The sequence below is a fragment of the Didymella exigua genome, assembly GCF_010094145.1.
Source record: "Didymella exigua CBS 183.55 unplaced genomic scaffold M421scaffold_5, whole genome shotgun sequence".
NCBI classification, from domain to species: domain Eukaryota; kingdom Fungi; phylum Ascomycota; class Dothideomycetes; order Pleosporales; family Didymellaceae; genus Didymella; species Didymella exigua.
The window spans coordinates 543,936-560,138 of NW_022984779.1; the positions used below are offsets into that span (position 1 = coordinate 543,936).

The 16,203-nt window shown below is 55.3% G+C and overlaps 9 protein-coding genes across 9 annotated transcripts; 4 read left to right on the forward strand and 5 right to left on the reverse strand.

Moving 5' to 3' along the window:
• Nucleotides 1–264: 264 nt before the first annotated feature.
• On the forward strand, nucleotides 265–2,052 carry M421DRAFT_55212 (4-coumarate-CoA ligase 2; the record flags this gene model as incomplete). Its single annotated transcript, XM_033595290.1, has 3 exons — nucleotides 265–301; nucleotides 354–1,882; nucleotides 1,936–2,052. The coding sequence occupies 3 exons, from the start codon at nucleotides 265–267 to the stop codon at nucleotides 2,050–2,052; spliced, it is 1,683 nt and encodes a 560-aa protein (XP_033451940.1).
• A 441-nt stretch (nucleotides 2,053–2,493) lies between these two features.
• On the reverse strand, nucleotides 2,494–3,693 carry M421DRAFT_417460 (DNA-directed RNA polymerases I). The gene is made up of 3 exons (XM_033591472.1): nucleotides 3,530–3,693; nucleotides 3,392–3,474; nucleotides 2,494–3,339 (listed from the first exon to the last, which is right to left on the reverse strand). Exons 1-3 carry the CDS (start codon nucleotides 3,611–3,613, stop codon nucleotides 2,799–2,801), a joined length of 708 nt encoding a protein of 235 aa, XP_033451941.1. The 5' UTR covers nucleotides 3,614–3,693; the 3' UTR covers nucleotides 2,494–2,798.
• Nucleotides 3,694–3,831: 138 nt separating this feature from the next.
• Nucleotides 3,832–7,516, forward strand: M421DRAFT_98792 (LCM-domain-containing protein; the record flags this gene model as incomplete). The annotated part of the gene is made up of 3 exons (XM_033598658.1): nucleotides 3,832–4,090; nucleotides 4,147–4,932; nucleotides 5,328–7,516. The coding sequence occupies 3 exons, from the start codon at nucleotides 3,832–3,834 to the stop codon at nucleotides 7,514–7,516; spliced, it is 3,234 nt and encodes a 1,077-aa protein (XP_033451942.1).
• A 259-nt stretch (nucleotides 7,517–7,775) lies between these two features.
• On the forward strand, nucleotides 7,776–8,729 carry M421DRAFT_318449 (uncharacterized protein). The gene has a single exon (XM_033589270.1). The coding sequence runs from the start codon at nucleotides 8,036–8,038 to the stop codon at nucleotides 8,540–8,542; it is 507 nt and encodes a 168-aa protein (XP_033451943.1). The 5' UTR covers nucleotides 7,776–8,035; the 3' UTR covers nucleotides 8,543–8,729.
• Nucleotides 8,730–9,282: 553 nt separating this feature from the next.
• On the reverse strand, nucleotides 9,283–10,144 carry M421DRAFT_318434 (uncharacterized protein). The gene has a single exon (XM_033589269.1). The coding sequence runs from the start codon at nucleotides 9,888–9,890 to the stop codon at nucleotides 9,426–9,428; it is 465 nt and encodes a 154-aa protein (XP_033451944.1). The 5' UTR covers nucleotides 9,891–10,144; the 3' UTR covers nucleotides 9,283–9,425.
• Nucleotides 10,145–10,603: 459 nt separating this feature from the next.
• M421DRAFT_2338 (cytochrome b5) lies at nucleotides 10,604–10,952 on the forward strand (the record flags this gene model as incomplete). Its single annotated transcript, XM_033588425.1, has 2 exons — nucleotides 10,604–10,780; nucleotides 10,875–10,952. 2 exons carry the CDS (start codon nucleotides 10,604–10,606, stop codon nucleotides 10,950–10,952), a joined length of 255 nt encoding a protein of 84 aa, XP_033451945.1.
• A 439-nt stretch (nucleotides 10,953–11,391) lies between these two features.
• M421DRAFT_55657 (uncharacterized protein) lies at nucleotides 11,392–12,267 on the reverse strand (the record flags this gene model as incomplete). The annotated part of the gene is made up of 1 exon (XM_033595325.1): nucleotides 11,392–12,267. One exon carries the CDS (start codon nucleotides 12,265–12,267, stop codon nucleotides 11,392–11,394), a length of 876 nt encoding a protein of 291 aa, XP_033451946.1.
• Nucleotides 12,268–13,654: 1,387 nt separating this feature from the next.
• On the reverse strand, nucleotides 13,655–14,501 carry M421DRAFT_2340 (alpha/beta-hydrolase; the record flags this gene model as incomplete). The annotated part of the gene is made up of 2 exons (XM_033588426.1): nucleotides 13,655–14,147; nucleotides 14,197–14,501. 2 exons carry the CDS (start codon nucleotides 14,499–14,501, stop codon nucleotides 13,655–13,657), a joined length of 798 nt encoding a protein of 265 aa, XP_033451947.1.
• A 281-nt stretch (nucleotides 14,502–14,782) lies between these two features.
• On the reverse strand, nucleotides 14,783–15,822 carry M421DRAFT_417466 (uncharacterized protein). The gene has a single exon (XM_033591473.1). The coding sequence runs from the start codon at nucleotides 15,539–15,541 to the stop codon at nucleotides 14,837–14,839; it is 705 nt and encodes a 234-aa protein (XP_033451948.1). The 5' UTR covers nucleotides 15,542–15,822; the 3' UTR covers nucleotides 14,783–14,836.
• Between the last annotated feature and the right edge of the window lie 381 nt (nucleotides 15,823–16,203).

Below are 16,203 nucleotides of genomic sequence, written 5' to 3' on the forward strand. Positions count from 1 at the left end.
GTAGCTTTCGGGGTCAGCTCCAAACCCCGCCTGCAAGCTCCCGTCATCCCCGCACGACAGCCTACTCGAACATTTCGAACCGACGCGCTGGTGGCGTCGAGCAGACATCATGGATCCTCCAGTCGTCGAAATGAAAGACCGCGTTTTCTCCTCTGCGCGTCAAAAAGGTCCGACTTGCCAGCTCAATCTACAACTGCCATCCTGACCAAGACGTCGTTCATCTGACGCACTACAACATCAAGGAGCCCTTCGCTACTCGTCAAGATGGTCACCTTCAAATCAAGACAACCGCCGATCGACCGTAAAGTCTACGAAGCACATCACCTTGACTTCTGATGACTGACTAAGCGCAGTACCGACCGAATTGACGGATTGGGACTGGCTGTTCGACTCTTCTTACTCCCCAACCAATAAATATCGCCCAAACGAGCTTGCTGGCTTCCAGAATGCAATTACCAAAGAGCGGGTCAGTTGGGCAGATGTCAAGAAGTACTCGACCTACATCGCCACAGCGCTCGTCAAGAAGTATAATCTAAAAGAAGCTGACACCGTCTCGCTCTTCGGTCAGAACACCGTCTGGTACCCGGTCGCTATGTTTGCAGGCCTACGTGCAGGCGCGAAAATCAGTGGCGCGAGTCCAGCGTACAGCGTCGAAGAGATGACATTTGCACTCAAGACTGCGGACTCAAAGTTCCTCTTGACCACGCCAGGCAGTATGGAGGTTGCGTCTGCCAGTGCGAAGGCTGCTGGACTGCCGCAGTCAAATGTGTTTCTGCTCGAGGGCGAGCTCCCTGGCTACACCACCGTTAAGGAGCTTATCAAGATCGGAGAGGCGTACGGCGAGCACTCTCAGGCACCTGCTTTCAAAATCCCGCCTGGCAAGAAGAACAAAGATGTATGCGGCTTCCTCTCATTCTCGAGTGGCACAACCGGACTCCCAAAGGCCGTGATGATCTCCCACCAGAATGTCATTGCCCAATGTCTCCAGATCAAGCAGATCACCCCCAAGACCCAAAAGAAAATCATGGCCGTCCTGCCTCTCTTCCACATCACCGGCCTGGTCCACCAAATGCACCTCCCGATCCTGCTCAATGCCGAGGTAATCATGCTTCCACAATTCAGCATGGAAGGCATGCTCAACACAATCTGCGAGTACAAGCTCGGCGAGCTGCTCCTCGTGCCCCCCATTCTGATCCGTCTCGTCCGCGACCCCATCGTCGACAAGTACGACCTCTCACACGTGACTCGATTCTCGTCGGGCGCAGCACCGCTGTCGGAAGAAATCATCCAGCAGCTGCAGAAGAAATTCCCTAACACGGGGTTCAAGCAGGGCTACGGCATGACAGAGAGCTGCTCGTGCATCACGGCACACCCGCCCGAGAAGTTCGATTACAAGTACGCGCACTCGGGCGGCGCCATCGTCGCGTCGACCGAAGTCAAGATCATCCGCCCCGACGGCTCGGAGGCGGGCTTGAACGAGGACGGCGAGGTGCTTGCGCGCGGGCCGCAGGTTGTGATGGGGTACTTGAACAACGCGTCAGCGACGGCTGAGACGTTCGACACGGACGGCTTCCTGCACACGGGCGATCAGGGCAGCATCGATGCGGAGAACATGATATACATCAGCGACCGCATCAAGGAGCTCATTAAGGTCAAGGGCATTGGCGTTGCCCCAGCGGAGCTGGAGGATCTGCTGCTCGGGCATGCAAAGGTGGAGGATGTAGCAGTCATGAGCGTCAGGGACGACTACAGCGGGGAGCTACCCAAGGCGTACATAGCGCTGAAGCCGGGCGTGGAGGAGAGCGAGAAGGTGGGCAGGGACATCATCGCGTACGTCAAGGAGAAGAAGGTCAGATACAAGTGGGTGGCTCAGGTTGAATTTGTGCGTTCCAGACGGCGCCCCCAGGATCGCGGTTGCACGCTGACTTGTCGCAGATCAAGGAGATTCCGAAGTCGCCCTCGGGCAAGATCCTGAGGCGCGTGTTGCGGGACAAAGAGAAGGCGGGCCGGTTTGGACTAGTGGTCATGGACGAGGCTCGGGCAAAGTTGTAAAGGCCAACACTGGTCGGCAAACCTCCCGTTTCCGAAGCCAGCCAACTTTGTCTTTGGGTTTCGAGTCTAAGCTCCGCCCTGGTTCCGCTACGTCGAATATTTCTATCCCACCACCCAGTTCTCACCGCATTCGCCATTCATTCAGGCATTTTTCATCAGCAATAGAAAGTTTTTATTTCTCCACGGTCTCCATCAAACCGTGGTACGGTTTTGTAGTGTACGTGCCCTGATCTCCTCAATCCAATGAGATAACTAACACCCTTCCAGGTAGCGGTTATCACTCCGGATTCTGATCACTTCAGTATCTTCCGGCAACCCCGGTTCGATTCCGGGCAAGACCTCATTTTTTCGCGTCCAAGATGCCTGTCTCACTGCCGTAACAAGGTGCTGGCTGCTTTTCCTTTTGTTCAGTACTGCTACTGATAGTTGCTGATGAGGAGAGTTTTTGTGTGTGATATTGTTGCAATATCACTGCCAGTGACAAAGCTCTGGTTGGAGATGGCTGTGAATTGTATGCTTTCAGTGGTATACATAAAAGACGCCCGTCTTGCTTTTTGCAAATGCCAATCGTCCTCAAGGGTGCCGTGCCCGTTCGCCAAACGCCTCGCAATATGAATCTGCGCCCACCTCTCCTCCACGTGCCCTCGCGGTGTCTTGAGGGCCGCGTTATAGGTCCTGCTCGCCAATGATATGGCTACATGCGACTCATGCCCTTGGGTTCTGCTCAGCCCTCTGCTTCTACCACGTCAGATGACCCATCGATAACTGGCGTATCGACCAGCAGTCTCTGACTTCCTTATGATCTTCACGACAGCTCCGCGCTTCAGGCCGAGGTACTTTGCGACGGGATCTGTGGACTGGATCCTGGGAAGCTGTGTGGCCTTGAGACGGTAGCGCTTGAGTAGCTGCAGCTTCTCCTCTTCGCTAAGTAGCACGTGCTTGGGGACCAGCTCGTGCTTTGTGATGTTGACCAGCAGGTCCTGCTCGACGAAGACCTCGACGCCGCCCTTGGGGCCCTCGCTCATGGTGGCGGAGCCGCGCAGCAGACGGATGGCCATGCCGGTCATGGGCTTAACGGTGACCATGATGCCCGAGTAGAAGGCACCGTTGACCAGGTGCTGCATGTAGTCGCGCAGCTGCTTGAGACCAACGTTCTCATCGCTGTTGAACTCGACCCATATTGTGCCGATCTGCGGTCGCGGCTCGGGGTCCTTCTTGGTGGCCACGGGGGTGTACTTTGCGAGCATCTCTTCGCCGGGATGGGCGGAGAAGTTGAGCTTCGAGCGGCTGCACAGCGTTAGCATGAGCCCTCTGCTGGCCGTCTCGCGGGGTCGCATACTCGGGCTCGCCGTCGGCACGGCCGTACTTGTCGGCGAACTCGTCGAGTGGCATGTTCATGTCGTCCTCGAGAACCTGGTAGCCCTACGCGTTGTCAGCGCCGTGGTTCGCAGCTTATGCTGGCATGGGCGCATCCTACGCGATCGTTCATCATCTCCTTGGTGGTGCGCCAGACCCTCCACATGCGGATCAGGCTCGCGCTCGGTTGCCTCTCGTCAGACATGGTGGCGGCGGGTCGCTCTGGCGGAGAGCGGTGGGCGGGCGAGGGGGTCGGTGTGGTGCAGCGACAGCTCGGACGGGCCGTTCTCTCAAAGGCGCGCAAAAGTTCACAAAGACCGCGAGTCCGCATGGCTTGGCGCGTCCCGCTCGCGCTTGTCCCCTTGCGTCCTAGCGCCCGCCCCGCAATGATGAGAGCTGTCGAGCTCACGGCAACAGGCGAACATGACATCTTCGAACCAAATACCGAACCTCAAGACACTGCTCGGACCCGCCCGCGGCGGAGGTCTGAGAGGCAGAGGACGCGGCAGGGGCGGACCTGGTGGGTTGGGCGACGAAGTGCGAGACAATGCTGTCCGAGGGACCGACCAAGACGCCGCGGGGAGCAGGGTGAGCTGCGTAGAGCTGGGCTACCTGCGCGACCCGTACGCGAGGCTGTTTGCAACACAGGCCTCGACAAGGAGACTGCCGCTGCTGAACAGAGGTAAGCCGGCTGCTACTACGGGTGCCTTGTGCACTGTTGACAACCTAACAACACAGGCTCCTACGTCCGCACCTCTGCAATCGACCTGCTTGTCACCCAGTTCCTCCTCACCTACCCTTCCTCTGCGAAACAGATTGTGTCGCTCGGTGCTGGCACCGACACACGCTTCTTCCGTCTCCTCGACGCCTACCCGGACATACGCCTAATCTACCACGAGATCGACTTCCCCTCCAACACACTGCCCAAGATCGCCTGCATACAGCGCCAGCCGACGCTCCATCGCAAATTGCTCCAGATACCCAAAACATCGCATTCATTCCATTCGGCGACATACAACATCCATGCGCTCGACTTGCGCACTCTGGCCAGCCCCTCACACGGGGCGCCACTGCCAGAGCTTCCGAACCTTGACCCTACCATACCCACCTTAATACTGTCTGAGATGTGTCTAGTATACCTGCAACCGCAGACAGTGCAAGGCATAGTCTCTGTCTTCACCACGCACTACCTCCAGCCCACTACACCTGCATCGCTCGTGCTCTACGAACCGATCTTGCCCCAGGATGCCTTTGGCAGGACCATGATATCCAATCTGCAGACACGCAACATACACCTTCCCACGCTCACCTCTTATCCCGAACTCGGCGATCAACGAGCACGGCTGAGTGGCTATGGCTTCAAGGACGGTACAAAGGCCGCGGACACAGACTTTATATGGAAGCATTGGATATCCTCAGATGAGAAGGAGCGCGTCGCAGGACTTGAGATGCTGGACGAGCTGGAGGAGCTAGAGCTCCTGCTCAAGCATTACTGCTTTGCCTGGGGATGGAGAGACGGAGAGAGCGATGTATTCTCGAGGGCTTGGGCAGATGTGCAAGAGCAGGCATGACCATGAAACGCTGTAGCACGTGTGATATGAATACCTAATCAGAAACATCTTGATCTGCACATCAGAGGCAGTGGTGAGGTTTGCACGTGTGTTCGCGACAACTCAAGGGACGGGCGCGCTAAGGCCCATCTGTCGTTGCCGCTCGCATCGTGTCTGCCCTTTCACGATCAACAAACACCAAATTCAATTTCGCCGCAACCACACACTAACCTTACAGCACACCTTCCCTCGACAACGTCGCGGGCTCGAGATATGCCACGACCTTAGACCGTCCTCTTCGAAGCGGCAGACACGATATCGACCGCTTTGTCTGCTTTGCGACAACAACGACAACAACAACAACAGAAGATAACAAAGACACGTGCACAATGGCTTTCAACCGCGCGAACCAGCCGAGCTTCAATCTCTTCACTGGGGTTGAACAGTCGCCGCCGCCGCCAGAGCCAATGCGCCAAACCTTCCGCAACACGTTGCGCGCCTCGACAATGACGAATGCGCCGCACACGGTCGTCCCCGACAACCCCGTCAACGAAGATCTGCGCGCGCAGCTGAACGCACTACGATATGAGCTCGAGACAGCAAAGCAGGAGAAGGCCATGCTCAAGGTCGAGCTCGACCAGGAGATTAGAGACGCACAGAGCCGCGCCGAAACCGAGTTCCGCAAGGCGCAACAGGCAGAGACCGCGAATGTCCAGACGGCGAACAAGTACGAGGCGCTGTCCAAGGAAATGACCGAGGTGCGAACGCGTGCCGAGAACGAGCGACGAGATCTCGAGAGGCGGCTGCGGCAGAGTCAAGAGAAGGCGCAATCGTTGCAGGAGGACTGTGATGAGGCCAGGGAGGACCTGGCATCGTCGCAACGGCAGAGCGAGCACAGATACAACAACCTGCAGGCTGAACACCAGCGGCTGAAGGACAGCATCGAGGAGGTCCAGACCGACCTGGTGTCCAAAGTCAGTGCGCTGCAGGCGGCGCAGAAGAAGCTGGGGGAGCGGGAAGAGGAGGTCGGGCAGCTCGAGGCCGAAGTCCTGCGACTCAAGGCTATCACAGGAGATGCCGAGACCCTTACTATCATCAAGAGGGAGCTCTCCGATCAGGTTGCGCATATCCAGAAGCTGGAGGCTTTGACACGCGAGCAAAATACCGAGCTCAGGAACTTCAAGAAGCAGCACAAGGCCATTGAGGTTGTCGAAGAGGAGAAGCGCACACTGCAAACGAAGCTGGGGATGATGGACGACCTGCAGAGACAGCTAGGAGAAGCTGAGTTGCGAAAGCAGATTCTCGAGGAGGAGCGCGACTCGTGGACTTCGTATCTCGAATCTGAGGCCAATGAGAACGGACAGCAACAGTTTGAGACGCCCGAGGATCTTGCGCGAGCCTTCATCCAGGAGCGGATAGATAAGGCGGACCTCCTGAACAAGCTGGGCGAGATCAAACCCGAACTGACTGTAAAGGAGGCCAACATCCAGGCGTTAGAGGACGAGAAAGCCAAGTTGCAAGCTCAGATCCAGCAGCTCAAAAGTTCTGCGACAACGACCAGCGCACCCAGCGCGAAGGAGGCACAAGCTCGCGCGAGGCTCGAACGTCAAAAGGCGTTGGCAACGAAAGAGGTGGAATTCCTGCGCGCCCAAGTCAAGGCCTTCGACGACGAAGAGCGCGAGATGCAGCCAGACTCCTACGACGCAGCAAAGTCTCAACGGATAGCAGAGCTCGAGGCTCTCGTCGATGAACACCGCAAGGAGCTCGACGCGCTCCAAAAAGAGTTCGCCAGCATCGAAAAGCTCGATCCTACAGCGACACCCATCACGGGTCAAAAGCGCCCTCTGCCCACGGACGAAACCGACGAGCGCGTCGGCGAACTGCGCCGCAAGAACCGACAGCTCACCGACGACCTCTCCGAGCTGGAGAAGAAACTCAAGCTCATCCAAACCGAATACAAAGCGCAGCACTCGCAACTCAAGAAACTCAAAGAAAGCACACGCACCCGCGTCCTTGAGCTCAAGTCCAACCCCACCGCCGACGCAGAGGCGCTCAAGCTGTCCACCGTCCGCACACTCCGCGCCGCAAACACCCAGCTCCTCGCACAGCTCGAGGCCCAGACACCACCGCCAAAGTCGGTGCCCTTCGCCACCTTCGAAGCAGCACAAGATGAGATGGAGGAGCTGCGGCACTCGCTCGCCTCGTCCGAGAAGAAGCAGACACGCCTCAAGCAGATTTGGGCCGCCAAATCCCTCGAGTTCCGCGAAGCCGTGGCCTCAATCTTGGGGTGGAAACTTGATTTCATGCCCAACGGGCGTGTCAAAGTTACCTCGATGTTCAAGCCCGCGGATGACGAGGGCGAGAACAGCATCGTGTTTGATGGCGAGAACGGCACCATGAAGGTCAGTGGCGGCGAGCAGAGTGTGTTTGCGGGCGAGATCAGGGATCAGATTGTCTACTGGGTCGAGGGAAGAAAGGAGATTCCGTGTTTCCTTGCGGCGCTGACGCTGGAGTTTTGGGAGCGCGGGCCCGGCGCGGAGATGACTATGAAGCTGTGAGAGAGCTAAGACGGTCAGGTCATGATGCACGCGCATTGCATGGCGATGGAGACGTATCATGTCAGAGCGAGATATATGTCCCTGGTCGGATTTACGACTCAACATACAAAGCCACAACACACCCTTTGCTCTTCATCATTCCCGTTGCACCTTCCTCCTCACCACCCTCCTCGCCCTCCCCACACCACCCTGCACCGCAGCCTTCCCGACCACCCTCTCATTCCCGCAACTCCCCTTCTCAGGCCCACAACTCAAGCTCCCCCGCCTATCCCTGCACGTCCCGCAAACCCCCGCGCTGCGCTGGCGCCGCCGCTTCATCCGGTTCGGACACGCGCATGGCTCGAAGCTGTGCAGTTCCGCGTGGCTGCAGCGCGCGTATCGGACGCGAAGCGGGGCTGTGCAGGTTTGACATGGTGAGACGAGGGTGTAGCACATTTGTCTCGGGGTGGGGGGGTAAGATGAGAGAGGATGGGGTGGTGGTGAACTTGAACGCGGAGGTGCAAATTGAATAGGGGAACGATGATGTCGAGCGCGGAAGATGGGGTGTGTGTAGAGCGTTTGATGGAGTGGACGCGATGGTATGTTATTGAAGTGTGGACTTGTCGTGGACATCTTATGGATAATGGTGTGCGTGGGTGCGAGACTGGCTTGACGCAAGACGTTTGCCAAACGAGATTGTCTGATGCGAGACCCCGTCCCATTGACGCAGGTGCGTATCCCGCCAGACTTTGTCTTTTGTTGTGCTTCTGCTTTGTGTCGCGCTTTGTTTGTCAAATGTCTCAATGCAAGACAGTAGCGTCCTGGCCGCTTCCAACCTCGCACTCGTGCAGCTATGTCATGTGCTCGTACAGAATGGCTGATTCATCACCGTATACCTTGCCCAGCCTCGCGTTCCGCTCGCAGCGCTGGAGCTCGGCGGTCACGGCGCGGAGTTGCTGGAAATTAGCATCGCGGGTGCGTCCCCAGTCGCGAGCAGCAGCGGTAAGAAGATGCCGCTGGCGGATCCTCAACAGGGCGTCGCTGTAGATCGCGTCGTTCTCGTCCGCCACATCCATGGCCTGGGCTTCGAGACATCGGCGGCAGTCCTGGGCGTGGCGGATGCGACCGCGGTCGGTGCAGAATGTGTGCGTGTTGGTGTGGCTCGACTTCAACACACGAGCCGAGTTGGTGTGGCTCGACTTCAACACACGAGCCGACGACCCACTGCGCGAACTCGACGACGAGGTCTGTACGGGTACCAAATATATAGCCAATGCGGCGGTTGGGATGATGACGCCGTGGTCTCCGGAGTCGTGCTGGTCGTTTCGCAGTTCGAAGTCGGTGAGGGTGGACTTGATTCGCTACAGGAGGCACCATGGTAGAACGTGCTGAGTCGAAACACCGAGCATGTTCAATCTATGGCTATAGCAGAGTCGTTCGAGCGAGGGGAATATCTTGTGGGTTTGGTAGTGTTGGAGCCAGGATTCGAGACCACCTGGTTCCATTTCCCCAGCGGATCTGGCAGACAGGTACAGCACTCTCAGTCCGTTTGCGTATTTCAGAAAGCCGGCGAGATGGATGGCTGTGTAGACGCTGAAGTCTCTCAGCCCTGCCCATGCTCCTTGTCGGCCCCAAGACCGTAGGTCACGATATGTAAAGATCTCAGACCTGGCAGCAATCAAGAAGGTGTGCAATTGTGGGAATAGTGCTGTGAAGAGTGTCTTTTCCACCTGTTCGGACGCTGCAGCTGGCTCGACGTAGCCAAAATCGCTGATCCGTAGCGTGTCCAGGGCGAGACATTTCTAAAGGGCAACGATGAGGTCGTGTTTGAAGCCTCCGGCCAGGTGAATCTGAAATGGTGCTCGGCTCAAGAAGTGTTCCCCTGTACAGCTCTATTCTCAATTTGGGAAGGTTCACATCTTGCAAGAACTCAAGCGGGAGCTTGCCGCATTCCGCTGCACGGAGAGTCTGCAGTCTGGTGATCATAGTTCTCGTAGTGCATCTTGCCGGGACCTACGAGCGTCAGTGTTCGCACGAAGCGCTCGATGTTAGACCGTCCTGTCAGGCGCTTCAGGATAACGAGACTCTGTTTGTCGCTAAGATCGGTTATCACGTCCCGATATATCCACGGTAAACAGGCAAGATAGCAATGCCTGTTAGCCGGGCATAAGCTGAGGAGATCGTGTTGGTTTTCGAAGAAGATCTCTCCAACTATGAGATAACGTATGCCGTAGTTGAGTCTGCCGGTGTCGAAGGAAGTAAGTATAATCCCGTCTTCTCCTAAAAAAGAGCTGGATCCACCAATCGCGAATGCCTTTCGTTGAGGATGGAAATCCTCTCCGCAGCTGCAGATAGGCTGATCATGATGGCCTGGGAAGCGTCTGAAAGGTGTCATAACGCGTAGAGAAACGTGGAGAATGAAGACAATGTAGATTCAAATGTGCTGAGGACACATGAAAAGGGCACTGTGCGCCAATCGCCTCACCTCATCCAGGGTACAGTCTGCGACCCTGAGCCCAAGTCTCTCCATGACCCTGAGATCAGACTCTGTTGCCTGTCTACTCAGGCGTGGAGCCATCGTCAAGAGACTTCGAGCTATGACAGACCTGCCATACTGTGGAAGCTAGTAAACTCTCACAAACCCCAGTTCGCGTAAGTGCATGCTCTCAACCCCCAAGGTCTCAGAGAAGTATGCTTCTGATCCGCTCTCGCGGCCGCACTAAAACTGCTGAGAGTCCTCATAGTGTAGCGGATGGGTCTGGGAACGCTCGACTGTTGATGATAGCAACAATGTGGACTGGGGTGTGATGTTCGGTGATACCTAGGCATGCCACGAGGACCAATAGCGGGCGGGGCGACTCGCTGACCGCAAGAGAAGAGAACCTCGGCCCAATTCACGCGCCATGCAAACACCGAGCGACGACTCGTTCGAGAACATACCCTGCTATTGCCCTGGACTTCCCCATACCCACCGCGCCAAACATTTAAACACCCACACTCTTCCTACTCTTCTCGATTGTCCCTGCCTTATTTCTCGACTTCTCTCCCCCTTTGAAATCCGAATCAGGTTCCGATACCTGTTGCACCGCGCCGCCTCAAACATTCACAATGTCCGAGCAACTCACAACGAAGCAAGTCGCCGAGCACAACACAGTCGAGAAGGGACTGTACATCATCGTAGACAAGGATGTATACAAGATGGACAGCTTCGTAGACGAGCACCCGGGTGGTGCGAAGATCTTGAAGAGAGTGGGTGGAAAGGACGCGAGCAAGCAGTTCTGGAAGGTATGTTCGGCATTCGCTGTTCCACGTACGGCGCATAGCAAGCGATGTGTCTGGCTTGTGTTGTTGAGGGTGGATACTAACGCAGCTTACATAGTACCACAATGAAGGCGTTTTGAAGAAGTACGGGTCGAAGTTGAAGATTGGCACAGTTAAGGAGGAGGCCAAGCTATGAGCTGGTTGGACATACGAAATAGTACATTGCGAAGCTACACGCCTGCATTCTTTGCAATGCTATCAGTCCTACCCGACTTGCAAGCTACGTGGTCTTTTTGTTGAGTGTGCACAATGCTTCGTCTATTGCATGGCCAATACAGATGCAAGCATCTCTGTACCGAGCACATCGACCAGCATGAAATCACGGTGCACGTGTTGAAGGCGATGTGTTGCATGTCGTTCATTCTCCAACTTCTCTATCCTTCATCTCCAAATGTTTACTAGAAATTATTGACACGCTGTGCTATGCAAGACCAAAGACGAAGAAATCCAGGCTGTAAGTAGGTATAGTGCGTAAAATCCAACAAGCGCAAATGCCGTGGGTATCGTGATGCCGCGCAAAATGCAAAAACTGTGTGCTGCCGTTTCTCGTGTGTTTTATGTGTGTGCGTTGGTACTCAGAAGCAGGTCCATCGCGACTTCAGCTTGGGCCTCTGCGATCGCGAATTCTGAGTCTGGAGTCGCGTCATCTCCTTCTCGTTGATGTGACTTTCGATGACGTCCAGTCTGTAGCGTCGAACGGATCCAGCCTCCGACTGGTCTTTTTCGTAGAACTTCTCTGTTGGCCCCGATACACAGCGAGGGACTACTCTTCTGACTAGGCCTCGAAGACCGGTATTCTGTCTGTCTATCCGCTCGTAGTCCCGCTTGCGTGTGCTGGATGACGTCCAGTGTGTGGTAGTAGCTGGGATCGGTGCTCGTGCGCTCTCGATCTCTTGCAGTGAGACATGTTCCTCAACCATGACCATCTCGTCCATACTGAAACGGGGAGCTGCATTCGGGAAGCCGAGGTGTTCATGGGTAGACAGTGTTGGACTCGGTAGCGCGGAGTTGGCCTGATAGGATGGGTTTGAGAACAGGCTGCAACTGCGGAAGTGGAGTGCAAGTACATCGTCCACTTCCTGGCTTGAGGGCGACACGGCGTGAGAGCTCTTCACCCGGTAGTGGCGAGCTGGTCTTGAAGGATCCACGATGGTACAAGAAGTGCGCCGGGAAGATAATTTCGAATCATGGCCACGGCCTTTTGATCTTGATCTGCGAGTGGAATTTTCTGACGAGGAGGCCGAGCGATAGTTTGATGGGCGTGTCCGCTTCTCAGAAGCTGATCGGTGTGTAGACATGTTGGCTAGGTTTGAAACCCCAACTGAGTCTGAGACTGCCTTCGCCGTGCGACGGCGATGGCTTGCGGTGTTGCTCCTGTATAAGGATGATGTTTGCTCCTTTGATATTTTTTGAGGAGAGGATCCCATGACTCCACTGTCTATTCGATTCATTATCGATCCATAAAGAGGCGGTGACAGGTAGTGGGCCGTGACGTAGTATTCGAAATCCGAATTGGTCGTTGATTTGTTGATGAATACTGTGGTTTCGGCATCTTTTAGCTTCGTCAGTGCTGCGTCTAATCAGGAAGGTACCCGCGAAAGGGGCCTCACCAGCAACCAGTGCGGATACGAAACTGAAGAGAATCAATCTCTGAAGCACAAAGAAGGCAGAACGGAGTGCAGAAGAGGCCACAATACAAGGATGATATGCAAACGTAGGTAAATCAGATGATGCAGGCTACGGGACCCGCAACACTATCGAGCGAACCGGCGTGGTCAGTTGCAGCGTGGCTAGCCGAGATGTGAAGAAAGTCAAACGACGGAAAACGTAGATCTCGCGCTTCGATTGGCCCAGATTGTGCCAAACATCAAAAAGGGCGCGCAGAACATGCACGATCTTTGGCAGGAGCGTGGTCGGGCGGCGGGCGGCCTTTGAAGCTTGAGTTCACCGCCTCGAAATGGACCTCCGGGGTTGTAGAACTAGAGACCTGAGGGGCTTAGTTTCGGAATAAAACTGGAGAATGGTTGTCAAGGCTCTCGATGGTCGAAACGGACAATGACAGGTGGGCTGGGCATGTCAACCCCGTGAATTTGCTGAACTGGTGGGCTGAAGTATGATATCGCCCATTTTCACATGCGAATATGGCCATGGATATCGTGCCTTATCAGAGGGCCAAAAAAAGCAACGGAGATCACTTGGCCGCACTTGTGACAACCTTCTTGAGTGGACGAGGTTCGAGGCATGTCGGATTGCAGCCTCGCGCTCCATGTGGGCACACGGCTAGCATCCGCTGTGCAGGAAGGGCCGAATCATGTGAGAACGCCATCGATAGCGACACCGGGCCAAGATCACCTGCCTGTATATGGGCAAGACTTGCCGGGAATCTGTCAGTCCCCAGGGTCAAGTCCAATGAAGCAGTGACGCGCGACATCGTGGGCTGTAGCCTGTAACCGAGATATTGAAGACGGCAGAGAGCCACAGCCCATTTGAGATTTTTTAGGATCCTGCAGGCTCCTGCTCAACACACACAAGAGGCTGTGGGACTCTGACGGGAGCCGAAAAGCAGTCGAGACCCCTGCGTTTGTTGCACTGTGGTCGTCCGCTGCAGGCGCTGTGGTGGAACACACACGCGCCAAGGTTTCGCATGCAGATGATCGGGATGAGGGCGGCACCAATAATGACCTTGTCACGAGGAGATAACATCGAATCGTTTGCGCCCACGACGCAAGCGGTGACGACTCCGAATTTGCGGCCTGAGGCTTGTGTGGTGCTAAGTATTTGAGTGTACCGTACACGACTGCATGTGTCGACTCGAGTTCGTGAAAAGACTGGGAACCCTCACTGGATCTCGTGATAGAACCCCTCGATCAGCTCAGCCACATCTTCGAATGCTTCGAGGCAGTGCCAGTGACCGATACCCTTCATAACTTCGAGCTTCTTTTCGCTCGTACCCATCTCCTCGAACATCTTCTTGCAGCCCTCGAATGGTGCGCTCTTGTCCTCCTCGCCAGCCAGGATCAAGATGGGGATTCTGATCTTGCTGTAGTTCGGCGGTTTGGCATTGATAATCACACGACAATTGTTGCAGTAGCCAGCAGGGTTCTGACCAAGAAGGAGCTCTCGAATGAACGCCGATGCCAAGGGAGAAGCCTTTGATCCAACAGCTGCTTGAGGGACAGTATCAGCCATGGGCTGCATACCGTCTTTCTGAACAGCCTCAATTCGCTTCTCGAATACGGGGGTAACACCTTCGTTAGGGTACACTGGACCAATCAGAACCGCGGCAACGACTCGATCGCTGCATTCAGCTGCGAGATGAGCAGCTACAATGCTGTCCAGTGTCAGTGTAGTGACCTTGCTCTCGTGCAGTCGAAACATACCCGCCCATACTGTGGCCTACAACAATTGCTTTCGATACGTCGAGCGCATCGAGTATACTAATGATGTCGTCCGCGAGGCTCTGGATGCTCGACTGCTCGCCTGTGTATGGCGATCTGCCTGCACCATAGTTGTCGAAGATGATGCATCGGAATCCATTTGCACGTAGACGCTCTGCCACTGCATGGTAGTAGTTCTGTGATGACCCAAGGCCGTGCACGAAGATGAAGGTCTCCAGCACATCCGTGCCCTCCAGCTTCAGGTCTGCATAGTGGATCTTCTTATCGCCGATCTTGAGAAAAGGCATCGTGTCGGTCGAGAACTGAGGGTCTGAGAGTTGAAAGCTTTACTACGAGCTATATCACTGCTATTGCTTGTGGAGGCACCGTTCCGATCGGGGCTCATTCGGGTCGGATGCGGGTGATGTCACAGCTGAGCCAGCCCCACATCTAGGAAGGAACACATCCGCTGAAGGCAGCTGCGACATATATGCTCCAGCCTCATGATCTGTCAGGGGACACCTGCAGCTGATAAGCTATTCATGATATTGGAGCTCTTGCTTGTGATTCGAATCGAACTACCCCATATGCTATGTATTAGACCAGAATCCTCAGAACGCCGCCCCCGCTGCCAGCCATGTAGCTACTGCGTAGTAGTAATGGTGTGTATGCTGTACTTTGCCTTCACTGCCTCCTTGCACACCTCAAATAGCTCTGGGCACAGCGGGTCCGTTTGATCGTTAAGCAGCGTCCAGAGCAGTTGCGCCAGGCCTTCTCTTGTCGTCACTTGCTTCAATTCGTCTCTCAGGTTCTCCTGATCGGAAGACCGCCCTCGCTCTCTCGACCACATCTTGCCAAGAGAACTTGCCCGGTCTCTTCTCCTCCCATTTTTCAGGTCCATGGCTTTCTGCCTTTTCGCTGCCAGCATGATGTCTTCGCTCTCGTTCCACAGGGTGATCCGCCGGAAGAAGTGCTTCAGCGCCGCCTCCTCAAACTGTGTCCGCCATGACGATACCGCCTCTTCGAATTCCGGATCTGGGTATTGGTTACAGCCCCACTTGCGGAGGAAGTACTTGAATGTGCGGACCTCGCCGTTGGGCAGCGAAATGACCAACGACTCGAATGCGAACGGATCCTCAGGTGTCGACTGTTCCGCCGTTGGTGAGTTACTATGGTTCTCTGCTCGTAATGCGTCGTAGGCTTCGACTACCCGCGAGACTGCTACTTTCTTGTGTGCAGTAACGGCATCGGTTCCGTCAAAGACACTCGGTGGGGCTGTGAGTTGCTCTTTCGAGCGGTCACTGTTGTGTCTGTGCAGAAGCGAGTGGTGTCGCTTGACAGTCGCCATGGCAGCTGTCGAAGTCCGTTTGGTAACAACCTTGAGATTGGAGCTTGGTTTCCGAATACTATATCGCCAGATTCGTAGGCTCGGACGCTGTTCAATCCAGCGTTGAGCAAGCAGATGGAGTTGTGAGTGATCCAGTTTGGGCAATGGGCGGTGTCACAGCCACAGCATGTGTGTATAATATTGGTCTTGGAAGGGGAGACATCTATAGTTTCATGCAGGTTGACAGCGAATGCATGCTTTTCAATAAACGCAAAATGGAGATGCACAGTTACGCAATCTAGGCCGAGTATCCGCCTACTGTGCGAAATTCTAAGGATACGATGGGTGACCGGCAGCATTTGGGCCGTGAGACAAGGGGCTTCAAATCACCTCGGCCAATTGACGGTGGGCATTCGGCGAGCCACGGATCAAGCCACGGCTTTGAAGCCACTGTGGCCATCCGACTTTGCCGTTTCAAGGCTTAGCAACTCATGTTCGAAGTTTAGTACCCTGCGCCTTTTAACCCATTGGCTCGAGCTCCTGTTTGTTCAGAATGAGATCTTTGTGGCGCCCGTGGTGTTTACAGATCTTCGTGCTCCGTGCGTAGCGCCAAACGGCCCCGACATTGAGGGGAAACCTCCGGGCGCAACGCTTTGCTAAATCAAACCCATTACCAGTACATT